The 15,219-nt window shown below is 36.9% G+C and overlaps 1 protein-coding gene across 2 annotated transcripts in view; it reads right to left on the bottom strand.

The window, feature by feature from the left end:
- The window catches only part of ADGB (androglobin), a 99,500-nt gene that overhangs the window by 4,467 nt on the left and 79,814 nt on the right, over window positions 1-15,219 (bottom strand). For both annotated transcript variants that reach the window (XM_053939665.1, XM_053939664.1), the window contains exons 28-32: window positions 12,602-12,789; window positions 11,308-11,419; window positions 4,557-4,666; window positions 2,867-3,022; window positions 933-1,041 (exon numbers count right to left, since the gene is read on the bottom strand). In XM_053939665.1, coding sequence (XP_053795640.1) covers window positions 933-1,041; window positions 2,867-3,022; window positions 4,557-4,666; window positions 11,308-11,419; window positions 12,602-12,789 — 675 coding nt within the window. The remainder of the gene's footprint in view (window positions 1-932; window positions 1,042-2,866; window positions 3,023-4,556; window positions 4,667-11,307; window positions 11,420-12,601; window positions 12,790-15,219) is intronic.

Below are 15,219 nucleotides of genomic sequence, written 5' to 3' on the forward strand. Positions count from 1 at the left end.
TAGAACAAAGCTCTTGGTGGACAACCATTAATTTTGCAGCAACTTCGAGCAAACAATATTGTTTCAAGTAACCAATGCCGTGTTAAAAGCATTAGGTGAGGATTAATTCTACTTTAATATCTGAATCTTTCCTGTGAAGATTACTTACTGGGATGGAAAAATACTGATCTATAGTTAAGTACTGGTCACAGGTTCTAGTTCCATGCACATGAGTTATGACTAGATACCGTCACAATCAGACCAGGAAGTATTCTTTCCTTTCTGTGATGGCCTGATCTCAGTGTAATCACAAAAGAAAAAAAAAAAAAAAACAACAAACAGCTTGAAGCCTTGCACCCACTTCAGCTTTTCATCAGAGTACAGAAATTGGCAGGGAATACATATGAAGAATCCATAAAAGTTGTAATCACTAAAGAAAATTAGACAGCACTAATGGAAGCTTCCAGGAAACTGATGCTACGCAGTATGCACTTTTTGACACTTCACTTCCAGACCACTCTCCAAGAACAGTTTCCATGAACATGCACTTTAGGTGTATTAGTCTCTTACTGACATGCTATTTTAGCTGCTAAACACTTTTTTAGCATTTCTACGCTAATGAACTGGTACTTGGAATTAAGGGAGAAGGTATTTTCCACTAAACTTCCAAAAATTTCAGATTAATTTAGGGTTAGAATTCTACTACAGAAGGGCTACCTGTAGTTTGCTTAAGGGTAACTTGGCAGCCTCCAAGAGCTGTGAGGCTGTATCTGTGTCTGGAAACAGAGCACTGAAACAATTGAAATAAAGAGGAGATAGAGAGCAAGCCTGCCATCACACATTTGGACACCTTTATCGGGGCTGATCTATCCATCTACTGCCAGTATTTAATGCAGAAGTATTTCCTAAGGAGTGGAACATGCTAAACAGAAGACACAAAGTTGTACTCTTACCTGCTTCTCCTGAACTAGGTGTTAAGTTGGCAGTCTCAGCCCCAGCTATGGGTTCCTCTGAATCTCTCACAGCATACTTATTAATAAAACGCACACGTTCCTGAAATGCCTACAGATCAAAGTTTTATAATCCAGATAACAAAACTTTTACTGCGTATTTTAAATCTCAAAGAATTTTCAAAAGTAGGATTCTGTAAGTCTTCAATAAGACCTAACATCAGGGTGCAGTGTGCAAGTCTGCCTGGTGCTGGAATCAGAAAAGATGCCACAACCCCACTGAATCAGTCATGAGACATTGCACACTTACACTAAAGATCACTGTCCAATGAAATGCTGGGAAATCACTGATCTCTGGGCAGTTTACAATAGTATTGGGATTAAAAATAAAACAAAAGCTGTATAGCTGGATGTATGGCTAATGCACCTCCTAGGAGCTCCTATAGCCTATGATTTAGACTTCCTCTTGAAAAATGGGACCTTTGGATGCAAACCCTTTCAGACTCAATTACCTTTGCTGCCAAAACCAGACATCAGCACTTCTGTCTTTTCAGAAGGTGACTTTGACTCACTTGGAATTCTCTTAAGGGCTGTCATTGCCAGAATGGACAGAGAAACTCTTTGGCTTTTACGCAGCCTGGAGTCAGGCACTCATTTTCCAGAGTCAGAGGGTCTGTGACCCCTGGAATAGGCAGACATCGGGCCAGGGTTGTCAAGAAGAAAGGAGAGGGAAAGTTTCTTAATCTGAATAGCATATCCCCAGTTTGGACCTTATTTTAGCATATTCTGTTGTGGCTGCAATTTTTTCAATGACAGTTGTTTAAAAAAAGTCACTAAAAAAAGTCCTAAGGGGCTTCAAAAGTGGAACCCTGTAGTTGCAATTCAGTTGATTTTCTGATTAGGAAGGTAATGGTGATAGAACCAGATTCTGAAGAGTCCTCACACATCAAAGGGTATTCATTTCTAGCTAACCTTTACGAGGCTGTACTTGCATTTTCAGTCTCAGTACAACTAATCAAAGCTGCAGAGCAGCATTTCTCCTTAGTTCAGAATTTAATAGAGTAGTGTCGGGAAAAGTTTTGAGCTTTGAACACACTGAAAAGATCTGAGAAAATCTGAGAGTGTAACTGGGAAGGTTCATGTCTGAGGTTCATTTCTGAAAGATAATATTAAAACCCCCAAATTTCTAAGCTAGGGATTCTGGCTGAACATCCCTTAATGGACAATGGTATTGGGAACGACTGTCAGGTGAGTTTGAAGACTGCACTTTGTTCTTTTATTTTTCTTTGGTAATGATGCTTCCAATTCTGAATCAGCACTGCACTTTTTGCTTTGCTAGAAAGAACACATACTATTTTTCCATCTCAAGCATATGTCACGTCAAAAGCACCCAGATGTACCTGGCAACTAGATCAGTATTGCTTCTCCAAAACTGTGAATTCATACTGAGCGTGTTACAGGCTCTTGGGAAACCTGCAATGCAGACTGAATTTGGAATCCTGGCTACAAGGGACAATTTGGGTACTGATATGACCAGGTGCCAGTTCTTCAGGAGAAATAATTTTTGGCATGTTTATAGCAGTGTATTTCTCGATAGAATCTGTTCATGCTAAACATTAAACTTGTCACAAGTAACAGCTTTGCAAATGTGTAGAGGTAGTGGGCTTTCTAAGGAGAAACTTTTCTATGTTTTGTAAAGTAGAATCTAAAGTCCCAGTGATCTACAGAAGCCTGACCTAGATGATCTGGATTCCTACCCAGAATTCAAGCACATAATCACTTTTAATTCTTTAAACTGTAAAATTTCCTGTCTTCCAGAGGAGTGAAGCGATCAGCCCTATGAAGACAGGTTTCTGTTGTGGCAACTGCTCTACCATTACAACAACTCCTGGAACTTGTGAAGAAACATCACTGCAGAGATAGCACTCTGATATTACCTTGACAGCTCTCCCTGGCTCTGCAGACTCCCATGCTTCTTTCATGGCTCTGATCTCGTCTACTCGCCGGGTGTCCTTTTTCACCTCCAGAAAGTCTGCCTCTTTCTGGTCACTAACTATGCGTAAAATCCAGTAGGGTGCGTTCGAATCTCCTGGCTGAAAGTATCATAAACATAGTGTAGTCACTTATATACATCTATTATCACTCTTTAGGGTGAAGTTATGGTTTTGTATACTGGTAATTTTTCTGACTGATATACATTGTACAATGACAGACTTTGATATGCATTATGACACAGAGGCTGCCAAAGGAAAGAAAGATTACTTTGCAATGCCTGGAAGCTTTTTGAGGTGTTTTGTTTACATGTTTTCCCCCACCCCCATGCAGTATGTTCCATACTCCCAGTTCTTCTGAACAGTTTGTCTGAACAAGAGTGCTTTGTGTGATTTTTCATGCAATTGTTTTATCTCCTCTCCTTCCACAAGCTTCTTTACTAGAAGCCTAATTATATTCAAGTGGGATTTTTGTATAGAAATAAACCTTGCTCTGTCTTATAAGGTTCTTTCCCAAGCACTTCCCAGTCTCTAAAACCCCTTAATGCATGGCTACTCCAGAATCACAGGTTAAGTAGGGCCTGAAGCCTAGTACACTATTCTGATGCCTGACCAAGAAATGAGATATAGTACTGCATATGTTTCAGGAAAACATATCATCTGAAGAAGCTTTAAGCTTAAGACTTAGAACTAGGGTTAGGAGTTCAGCTCTTGTTTGAGACTAAAGGTGGACATCTTCTCTTTCTGTGAGGGCTCCATCTCAAAACTTGTATCTGTTCTAGTGTGGACTCCCAAGAACCATCATCCCAGCACCTCTAGTGTAAGGCACTGTTCCAGAGCTCTGTATAATTAGGTGGGGATACAAATCACAGGGAAGTCTGCTGTGCAGCAAGGTTACCCAACTAAAAAAAACCAGTAGAGATTTCTTAATGAAAACCTGTATGGTTCTTTGCTTCAACTACACACCATGAGGCAGCAAAATTTCCAGCAAAAGCAATGCCATTAGACAAGAAGCTGTCAGTTCCTTCATTGCTTTCCATCAATCTGTTTTCAACCAATAGTGTCAATTATTCCTTTTAAGGCATAAAGGCTGGCAATAGCTTTTCAGACAGCCACAGAACACTCAGATGATCCACACCAGGGGATAAGAACTTCCAAGTAAGCAAGTACACACCAATTTTTCTGCCACTGTATGTCTGCATGCTAATGACAATTGTGATATATGAGACAGGAACTGACTACAGTGGAAAGGCCTATTTCATCTCCCTAGGAACCCATGGAAGCCACTATAACAAGGGATTAATGGGACACAAATATGGTGAATTCTTGGAATTTAGTAAGCCTTCAGCAGAGACAGAAACTACACCAACAAAAGGAGCAACCAGTTTTTCCTTTATACATAAACAAAGAAACGAGCAAATTGTATCTCTAAATCCAGGATGCACATCTTTTACATTCAAAAATTTAAATTCAACATTTCTCAAGTGCTAAGCTAAAAAGGTGGCAAAGCAGGGTATAGAGAAATACAAGGGACATTAGAAGTTATAGCAGTACTGATTTGCAGACCTGAGAATATCTCTATATTCAGTGCAAGGATGGCACATTCAATAAATCAAGGCTTTGGCTTTGTTCTCACCTGAGATTCAAGTGATGGACTTTCTTTCCAGAACGTCTCTTTTTCTGTCTTCTCAAATGCTTTATCTTTTGATCTTCTGGTTGATTTAGGAATATTTGCCATCTTTTTTACTTGGAAAGAAGTGAGAATTAGGGGAAAGCTGTGCTCCTCATACTGTCTCCTATGTGTTACTCAAATGTAGTTATAATGCACTATGATTTAAGAATGTCATTGTTATCCATTAATACAGTTCTCCATATAAAACCCAGGGTGGAATAACAGCACAAAACAGCCATACAGAGAGACAAAGGAAAGCCAGTTAATTAGTTGACACTTTCAAGTACTACCAAGAAAGAGTATGAGGACCAAACAACTTTTAAAAACATACTTACAAGGTGAACACGTTATGACAGCCTTTTCTGTCCTAAATAACACTTTAGCCAGGGCTTAATTGAGAGTTTCCATGGTGCCTGCCAGCATTGCTGCTTTGTGTATGGGTCAGCATAAAGACTGCAATGCACAAAATCACAGCCTGACTCTCACTTCCCTTCCCCAGTCTCATACAATCTCTGTCAGTGTTTGTTATGCACCAGGAAAGTAAGAAGCTCAAAACAGGTAAAGCCAATGTTCTCATTATCTCACATCCTAAGACTGTCTAGAGCAGAGAATGTAGATACACCCTATAAAAATGCAAGGAAGTTAAAGCAAAGAAACATGTTTGAAACTCAATGCATATTTAAGAAATGCAAAATTGTCATTGTCAGAACTAACTGAGGACATTTTAAATTAACTATATAATCAGTACATATGTATACTACATGTTTGAATTAATGATACTGAGAATTGACATTTGCAACAGTTATTTTGCAATGTCTTAGCTGGTGAGAGCTGTAAACAAGACTTCTTCCATGTCATATTGTTTTTAAAATAAATTAATAAATAAAGCATGTAAGAGCATATAACTTTAATAGCATAAAGAATGTGTCAGTTTAAACAACAAGGGATGAATCCAAAACACTATGAGAAAGATTAAATATCCTGAGTCTAAAATCTCCATTTCCTTCCACCTTTCTACTGTCTGAAACATTGAGAGAAGTGCTGAAAACTTAGATTTAGCCAGTATGGTAAAACAGGGGATTTCTCTCAGAAAATGTTGATATGAGAGACTGTTTCACTGTCTGATGATAACAACAATAAGATATCTTTCACTTAATGCTTTTAAGGTAGATATTTTTCACTTAGTGCGTTTTCAATTTCTTTCCACTGAGGACAAATCATTGTACTGCACAATTAATGAGCTTTGGATGAGATCTGCATTGTCATGGCTGAGGTTAAATGGATACATAAAGTTGTAAATATTAATGATATAGAAACATATAGCTCCACATACAAATATATATGGCATATAAGTGTATTACATCATATATCATACATGTGTTTGTCTAGAAATGGTATTATTCTTATTTCCTCATGCTACTTAAAAAATGTCCAGTGACATTTTACACCAAAGTGTAAAGCTTAAATTGGTTCAATGCTGCTATATTAATGAATGAAAGCAAAAAATTAAAGTGGTCTCCACAAATATTGAATATACTAAAACAACTCCACAGGAAATGCAAATATAAAACAGTGATGACATAATTCAACGTTATAAAATGATTACATAAATGGCTCTCCCTTTAATTTCACATTATCATTACATACTAGCACCATAAATCAGGCTGGTGTACATGCATTATTCAAGGTATAATTAATTTGTAGAGATAAATTATTTGTTGCTTACACAAACACTCAAAGACATTCAGTGTAGTTAGCTAAATGATCCCAGACAAAGACTTTCTATGTCATGGGATACTACAAGCTTTGTCTGCTTTCTAGAAATATTTTGTGACTCTGAATTATAACATTTTGATGCTCTGAACTTATAGCATACCCTGATAAGTTAGTAAAGAATAAACAAGCATAAGAAATGACTGGGGCTAGAATGAGGTAACCTAGTTTAACTCCATATGAAGGCTTACTGCAAGATTAAGTTGAGATCTCCAAGCTCTCCCATGTACTGCTCTGTCCAGGTTCTCCCAGCCCTTCCCACTTCCTCAGCAGAGCAAGCAGTATCCCCAGTTTAGGGATCAACCTCCAGAAATGCCTGGAGGGGGCAATGGCTGCATTTTGGCATGCTGCCCACTCTGATTCAAAGGGAGATGTGAGCAGCAGCTTGGGGCTTTTCTAAAGGTAAAGCCAGGCAAATGCTTTGAATGGGATATGATAAGAAAGGCAGGCAGATGATACAGAAAGTAAAAGGCCATTCCAGCTCACAGCTTGTGCATCAATCATCACAAACTCTCAGTGGCAGTTTTTATATTTGTGTGGCACCAAGAAAAGCTTGGTCATCACACGGGCTGACAGTGATGACACACAGCTAACAGCAATGACACACAGCTGACAGCAACTTTAAAATTAGCTTCTCTACTGCTTTTTAATTATTTATACAAAAATTAATTTAGTCTAATGCCAAATGGGACTAAAGTGATCATCCAGTCTGATATCCTATGACAAGTTAAACAATTGCACCAAATGATTCCTAGCCGAAACTCAGCTTCAGAATGAGATACATCAGTTCTCTTTTTTAGGCAAGATAGACAGCTACTTCTGATTTATGAAATTTAAATTACAGAGAATCTGTCTTATTCACAGATATAATACAGAGGAGTCTTTTGAAGCTTTCTTTTAGAAGACATCATGCTACTGCTATCTGAAATAGGCTCTGAGCATTTAGTGGGATTACCCAGTAGTTGGTAGTAATGACTGTTAGTTGCCCCATGAGGGACTTTCAGATTTCATTAAGAAAAGATTGAGACGTTCAGATGTTGCTTTTCCTTCTTTGACTGAACCCTCAGAAGGATTCTCAACAGATGGCAACGTCCAAAGTCTTTCCAAATTTGGGTTCACCCAGACATTAAGTTACCGAAAAAATACACCAGGATAGAAGCAAACCAATAATCTGGTTGCAGTAGTAGTGTGGGGTTAAGGTGTGGATTAGATATCTACAGCACCATCATGTATCCTCTGTGAACCATTTGTTCACTGAACACCAGGCAAGTGATTAATCACTACTGACAGCCAAACTAGGAAAGAGAAAGAGAGAGAGAGGGATCTGAACATCCTGTTAAACATCCCATGGAATATTCTCCTTAGCATGAGCCAGCAAGTTCTCCTGTGGGAGAAACTTCCACCGCTCTGGAGAATAAAAAGGAATATTCCAAAGCATATTGCCTGTCCTGCCTTTTCAAACCTACCTCTACTACCTGGGCTGGGCACTCTATCTTCTTCTGCTTTCCCAGTTGCATAGACAGTCCTGATCAACAGCTTACACTCCTAAGTTAATTTAAGGCAATATGTAAAATATGTGCTGCAGTCAGCATTCAGAACACAGTGATGATTCAGCTCAGGGTTGTGACAGATGCACAATAAAACTGATGATCTTACTACAAGAAAAATAAAACCAAAGAATCCAAAAACATAATAGCCGAAAATCCTGTATACAACATGAACCTTAAAATTATTTTTTTCACACAATCAAGCAACTGAAAATGGTACTAGCAGTTGCAAGATTGCCTGCTAATTGTTCCCCTTTTACACAAGACTCTTGAGCTTACATTTTTGTAAGTCTTTTTCCACTGAAGACTTGCTCCATAACAGTTCTCAGAAGAAAGAGGGAAAAAAAAAACCAAAACCAACCAAAACCAAAAAAAAAAAAAAAAAAAAAAAAAAAAAAAAAAAAAAAAAAAAAGGGAGGAAGAAAGAGAGGAAAGAATGAAGACATGAATGAACTATAAATGAACTACATGGAACTTCCTAATTTCTGTGTACTTAGGTTTTCCTGCCTAATGCCTTTTTAATGTTTTGTTTGACCAGTGGGCTCTTTAATGAAACATTTAATGGGATTATTTCATATATAATAAATATGACTTAAGTATTATTCAGACAGTAACTTTTGCTAACACAGTTCTTTTTACAAGTGCAAACATCAAGAAATACAAAATTATTTGTATTATCTGTATATCAGAGAATGTACTTTCTTCAAAAATGTTCTAAATAAGTATTTATAATATTGGTGAATATCAAGAGTATAATAGGAAGACTAGTTTAAAAGATTTTAGTAGATCTTAATACAAAGTTGAAATATGCTTTTGCCATGATAAATTAACTTTAATACAAAATTAACTCTAGATGGCAGTGTTGGCTTACATGAAAAAGAGATACTTGAAAAGGAGAAAACTTTTCGCATAAATTTTTAACCTGGATCACTGCATCATTCTTAAAAATCACGTGGTGAAACAATACCTTTTTGGTTACATACCAATATTATTATTGTATGAATTTTGTGTCTGACAGCTTGTGTCAGCAATTTTAAATGATAAAGATCAGTTTTCAAACTGATTTAAGACTAGGTCACAATCAGAAAAAGGAATAAACATTTGAGCTTTCCCCCAAAATACTTAACTATAGTAAGCACTTCAGATAAATATTGCTGTTAATAGGGGTACAAAAAATAAATATTATTAAATGAGTATTGGTTTTAAACTTTTTTATATAAGTTGTGTTTAAACTCTGTTGGTGGCCTAGGCAATCTGTTTGGTATCCTTGTATAAACAGAAACACTCAGTTAATAAAAACTGTGAAATGGATTTGGTTACTTTGAAAGGCAGCATTTATGAGAGGGCACAAAAATTACACCATTTAAAAATTATTATATTTACACCATTTTAAAATAATCCCAAGAAAAAAAGTGCTTGTTATCACTGACTGTAGCTTAACTATGTTTGACTGCAAATAAGCATCAATTAGCATGGAGAAGGGGAGCTATGAACTGGAGTACTGCTATCTTGAATTCAACAGGAGAATGCTCATGACACTGACAAGGTTCAGTGATGTGAGCTGAGAACTAGTGAAGAAACTTAAGAGAATAAGTGACCTCCTTTGACCTGCAGTTTCACAGACCACGGTGAAGCTGTATAAAAAGATACTGTCAAGTGCAAGCTGTCACTATGTAGCCAACTCAAAGGGTAATAGGATGTAGCAGAATGTCTATTGTGAGAAGCAGTCTAACAGGGAAAATGAAGAGAATGAATGGAATCACCTAGGTAGAAAAGATGATATTGTGAAGAACCCAACAAAATTCAAGCAGGTGAAATCACTAAAAGAGCTATGTACAAGCCTGTAAGCCTACAGGACATAGCTCCTCAAATACTACTAAAATTGACTACAGACTACAGTAAATCAAGAAGATACATATTTTTAAAGTTGTGCAATAATAACTGAACAAATAAAGAAAAAAGTTTCAAATATTGCACACATCCCAAACCCAAGAAATTAAAAAATATCCATCCGCAATAACTGCTGCTGAATCTAAGTTCAGTCCAGAGTACTAGGAATTACTGAAAAAAAGACTTGACCAGACATTTAAAAAGAAACATGTAAATAGAATAAAAAGACATATTACTAGTAAATAAAACCCAGACCATCCTAAATAAATTTTTTGAGATTTAGCAAGTGTATGTATATGAGGAAGCAAATAATTTCTTCTTATCGCTTCTTTTAAAAATTGAGTTGTAGAACTTTAATATTAATGATACAGAAAAATCTACTGAATAATGGGAAGCAATATTTTAGGTTCTGCAGAAACCTAGGGGTGAGAACACAAGAGAATCAGCTGCATGTGTGTGTGATGTTCTGCACCAGCAGGTGGAGTAGGGCTGCAGCCTCAGAGCTTGTAGGGGATGCAGAGGCAAGCTACTGGGCACATTAGGTGTCTAAGTGCAGCTGGTGGAAGGATCCACCTTTTTAGAAATATACAGTCTATCCAGGGAACTTCCATTCTTTCCATTCCAAGAAGGAAAAGCAAGATAAGGCAGCTGGTGCTGTTTGTGTTTGTGCTCTGAGTGTCTGAGATCTCTGTAGCTGGCAATGTGCCTGTGTGTATATGCGTATACCCACACATACATACACATATACATCGTGTGTATGCATGTCTATGTGCACATGCTTGGTGGGATTACATCTTCAGCCTCACAAACAGTTGGACCTGGGAATGTGCAGTGGCAGAGCCTTGCCTCTCTCAGGCTCTTGGGTCTGGAGGGATAAATTTGAACATAATAAAGATCTAAATAATTTTTGTCAAGCTTGCTGATAAAAGAAGAAGAAAATACAAGACGTTTATCTAATTTACAGAACAATGACTAGGATTCTAAGTTCTTTTAATGTGTCTTGGGATTAGTTTTTACTGTCCCTTAAGAAGAAATACTACAATAATCTGTAAAAAATCAAAAACCTTTTGTAATTTCTCTTCTTCTTGTCCTGTTCTATGTGGCTTAGACATACATACTGTACTTGAGAGCTTTCCTAGTCTTTTCTCTTGCTAAATTCTTCTCCTAACAGTACAGAAGGAATACATTCCCAAACCAGGCCTTCCCCCCGCTTTTTGTTCAGTGCATTTTCTTAAATTATCAGCAGGCATGTTTCTGTTCCAGATCTCTACTTAAAGCTGAGCCCTAAGAATGCGAGTCTTGCAGTGTATTCTGATTTCCTTATATTTTGTGAACTGAAGATGTAGATTCATGCAATCAAACTTCATTTCTAAGAACTACAAAACAAAATGTTTTGTTGCCTAGTTATTTCACTCAAACAGTGAAAAAAATTTTGCTTGGAGCAATATTTTTTTTAAATCAGTAACATAATACATTTGACTAAACATGTACTTAGATCAACCTACCTTTAATTTCATTTTTCTGCATTTCTTTCAGTTCCTGAACAAGCAAAGACTCACTCTCAGTAAGTGGCCAACTATCATGCAACACCAATGCCTCTATTGAATACTGGTGAGACTGTGAAAGAAAATGCAACATGCTGAAGTCATAACAATTGCAGCAAGCATTCAAGTCCTGCAGGTTAGTAAAGCGCCAGCTATTGAATTCAGCAAATAAAACACATAATTAATTTACAAGCTTGCACATAACAGCATTCACAAGAAGCTTAAAAAAATAATGTTAATTCCACAGATCTCATTTTAATTCCTGTGAAGTTAAACAATTACTCATGTGTTTATCAAATAAAACTAAACTGGGCTACACAATAAGGAGCTACATTCCTGTAAGATTTCCATGTAACTTCCCTATGTATGCCATGTACTAAAACAAAGACTTTTGTCTTTGATTTTAAGACCTTCTACAGGGCTTTGAGCCCTTGTACTAGCACTCAATAATGCCTTAATTTGAGATGGAGGTGACAGGGTCCATGGGCTGTTTTAAACATTGTCTAAACTGAATTGGAAATCATTATATTTAGAAACTATTTTCCAAAATTCTAATGCTAATTCTGAGTCAAAGGAACAACTTTGGAGTTTATTTTTCAATAATTTTTGTTTTCTTTATTTATTTTGTTGCAATTGAACTCAACTATCAAGAAAAAAAATCACAGCAGAAAAACATGTGGAGATGTAAAACAAGAACTTTTTCAGAAAGTATACTCAATTTCTCTAAAATAGACAATACTAAATGGCATCAAAAAAAAACAATGGTTTGACATTAGCCTCTGACAAACTTAGCTTGAGTAGCAGATATGTGTCTGTTACTAAAGCTTGCAGCTGACTGGAAAGAGGTGTTTCTCTATGCAAACTGTTACAGATGGTTTTCTATAATATCATATTTCAAAGAAAGCTCATATTGAAGCATCAAAACTTTAATTTCATTTCTGGCAATTTTTGATCTTTATGTGAAAGTTATGCTATACTTGTATTGGATTTGCCAAATGAAGAACACTTAAAGATAGAGTCAAAATGAAAAAAACCTCGATATGAAACCCCTTAGTTATTTAGCCATTCACACATGTAACATCGTCCTTTTTTCATCACCTCATTCAAAAGCTACCAAAAATCTTAATTTTGGATTCTTGTTTTTACCCCAGAATAGAAGATTTCTCCACATGTACCAAAAGAATTAGCAATAACCCTTCACTGTTTGTTTCCTTTTTTTTTTCTTCCCAAATCCCAGTGATTAACAAACTCTTACCTGTTGTGGGCTTCCAACATTATTTTCAAAGCTTTCTGAGACTGAAGATTCATCTGTTAATATCACTGAACATTCTTGTACAAGGTCTGTCTTGGAAGAAGTTTTGCTGTCCATTGATGAATTACTGCTTCCTTTTTTTAATCGTCCAGTTTCCACTCCCTTCACTGTACTACTCTGTAGGTTTTTTACTGCAAGATGACAAAAAAAGGGTCCTGAAATTCTATGAATTACTGGTATGAGGTAAACAGATGTTCTCAGAAAGTAACAGAAATAATTAACATAGTCCACTTTCTCATACTGGATTATACTCACAAGCTTCCAATTAAAATCATGCTTATTCCAAATACTACCCTGATTTCATTTCACATGCAAATCAAAAATATCTTCAAAGCAAATAATGAGAAATTTGAGACTGTGTATATATGACTATTGTTACTATTTATAAAGCATATAATTTTTCCCCTCAAAACCCATGCTTCTTTCCTGCATTAACCATCACAGCACCATGCTATATATTAGAAAATACAGAGAGCCTTGTGCTCCCTATGATGGGATCCCTTTGTGGCTAACCTAATTTAATAAATTGTGTAAAACTGGATGAAGGCAAGAGGTGCATTGGCCACAGTTTTGACACTGCATACCCTTACAGAAGTATCTTATCTCTTTGTGCCAACCCCAAACAAAAATCATAGCTAACTTGAGCTTAAAAAGAGCCAATCTTGGAAGGAGATATAAAACTGTTTGTGAGCTATCCTTTATCAATGTACATAATTGTCACATAAGGAAGATGTTATGTGGAAAAACTGTGAAAACCAGAATGTTCTAAAGAAGCCCTGGCACAGAAATATTAACTCAGAAAATATTAATTTGTTTTCATTTCTAATGCCATTGAAATGTGTTATTTTGCCTGCATGTCTACAGAGAAAGTAAAAAGGAATTCTAAAAATTAATATCTCAGAAAATTGAATAAGGACAAAGAATAACACCTCTGGGGAAGTAGTTTCACCTGTGTTACACTGGACCATCTCTGGGAAAGAGATATCATTCTGACTTCACTGTGGACAAGAGGTTTTACTCCTCCCAGGGTTTATTGTATAAAAAAGGGATGACACCGCATCATTGCAACACTTTGAAGGAAAAATGCACATTTTCATGCATGTTAATGAAACATCCAGGGAAATTCACAAGAGATGGCAGGACTATTAGACACCACATTCAACAAAATTTAATGCTGGTGTGTCAAAAATAAATGTCCAATTAGAGTCTGAGTTTGCCCCTAGAAACTCAAATGGAGCCAGGAAATATTGTTTCTTATGAAAGCCAAATATCATGGATTACTTCCTATTGCATCTTTCTTCTGCATAAGCCAGTGCTTCCTTGTTCCTAAGAAAAGCAGAAGAAGTCAGGAAATCAAAATAAGACTTTGCAGAGATGGTCTCTTAAAGAGGTCTCAAATCACAAGTTCTGAGTTGCATTTCTGCATTGCATTCAGAATCTTTAACACCAGAGCCACCCCTCTTGCTGTCCCTGTGGCAAGGAGGCCTGTGAGAGAAATATGAAGGAAGACAATACTTGGCTTCTTCTAAACCATTTCTAGGGTGCTGCAACTCTGTGGCTGTTATTTTGTAAAAGGTATGCCTAAGCCAGCCTGTAATTGTGGAATAGTTTTTCACTCAGCTGCTGCTGAGCTTTCTAGGTATCAGTTAACATCCCATGCTATGAAGGCGAGAGTAGATGTAGCTCATAGTGGTTAGATTATTAGGTCTTTCACCAGAAGGAACCAAAATCATGAGGCTTTCACTCATTAGAAGTGCATTTGGATGAATAAGAAACAATATCCACAGATCCAAATCTTGAATAATATACATCTGCAAGAAAACCTGTTTCAAAGAAACAATTTGTATTCCAGATGGAAGAATAACTACATAAAGACATTTTCTAATTGCATAAATTGCCATTAGGTTACCATTTGGAATACTTGCATAAAGGTTTCAAGTCAGGAATGCTCTTCAGTGCCTGTCTGAGCACTGTTAGCAAGGGCCAGTTAGCAAAGGCCAGTGGATCTAATTTACAAAAGGGTAGCTTTAAAGCAGTGAAGCCACCTAGATGTACTCCCTTGGAGTCAACAGAGGGGTGAGCTCCACTCCAGGATGCCTTGTGTTGGGGCTTTAGGAGATGTGCGCTGCCCTCTGCAGGATCTTACCTCTACCGAGCAAGACAGGTAGAGTTCAAGGGAGGTTGCATTCCTTAGGCTACAACTGGTTTTCATGAATGCATCGCTATTCTCCTCTTCTCCCTCTCCTAAAACTGAAAGCTTGAGTATTGAACAATTCTATAAAGATTTTCCCAGAGGAAGATCCTGCCATGAAGATAATTCCTCTCAGAATGGTGGAATCCCCCATAAGAGTCAATCTGCTTCCTTTGCAGGAAAGATCACTTGGAAAAGCTCCCCCAAATACACACACAGCCAACAATTCTCACAATGGTCACCATGTGGTGCTGTAACACCATTTTTTTTTTCTTACTACATACAAAAATATATCTATGTCACTCTTCCTTTTCCTAAGTTCTGGCTAGAAGAAACTTCTACCTACCTCACTTCCATATTCAAACAAGTA

This window comes from Vidua chalybeata, chromosome 3, assembly GCF_026979565.1.
Source record: "Vidua chalybeata isolate OUT-0048 chromosome 3, bVidCha1 merged haplotype, whole genome shotgun sequence".
NCBI lineage: Eukaryota > Metazoa > Chordata > Aves > Passeriformes > Viduidae > Vidua > Vidua chalybeata.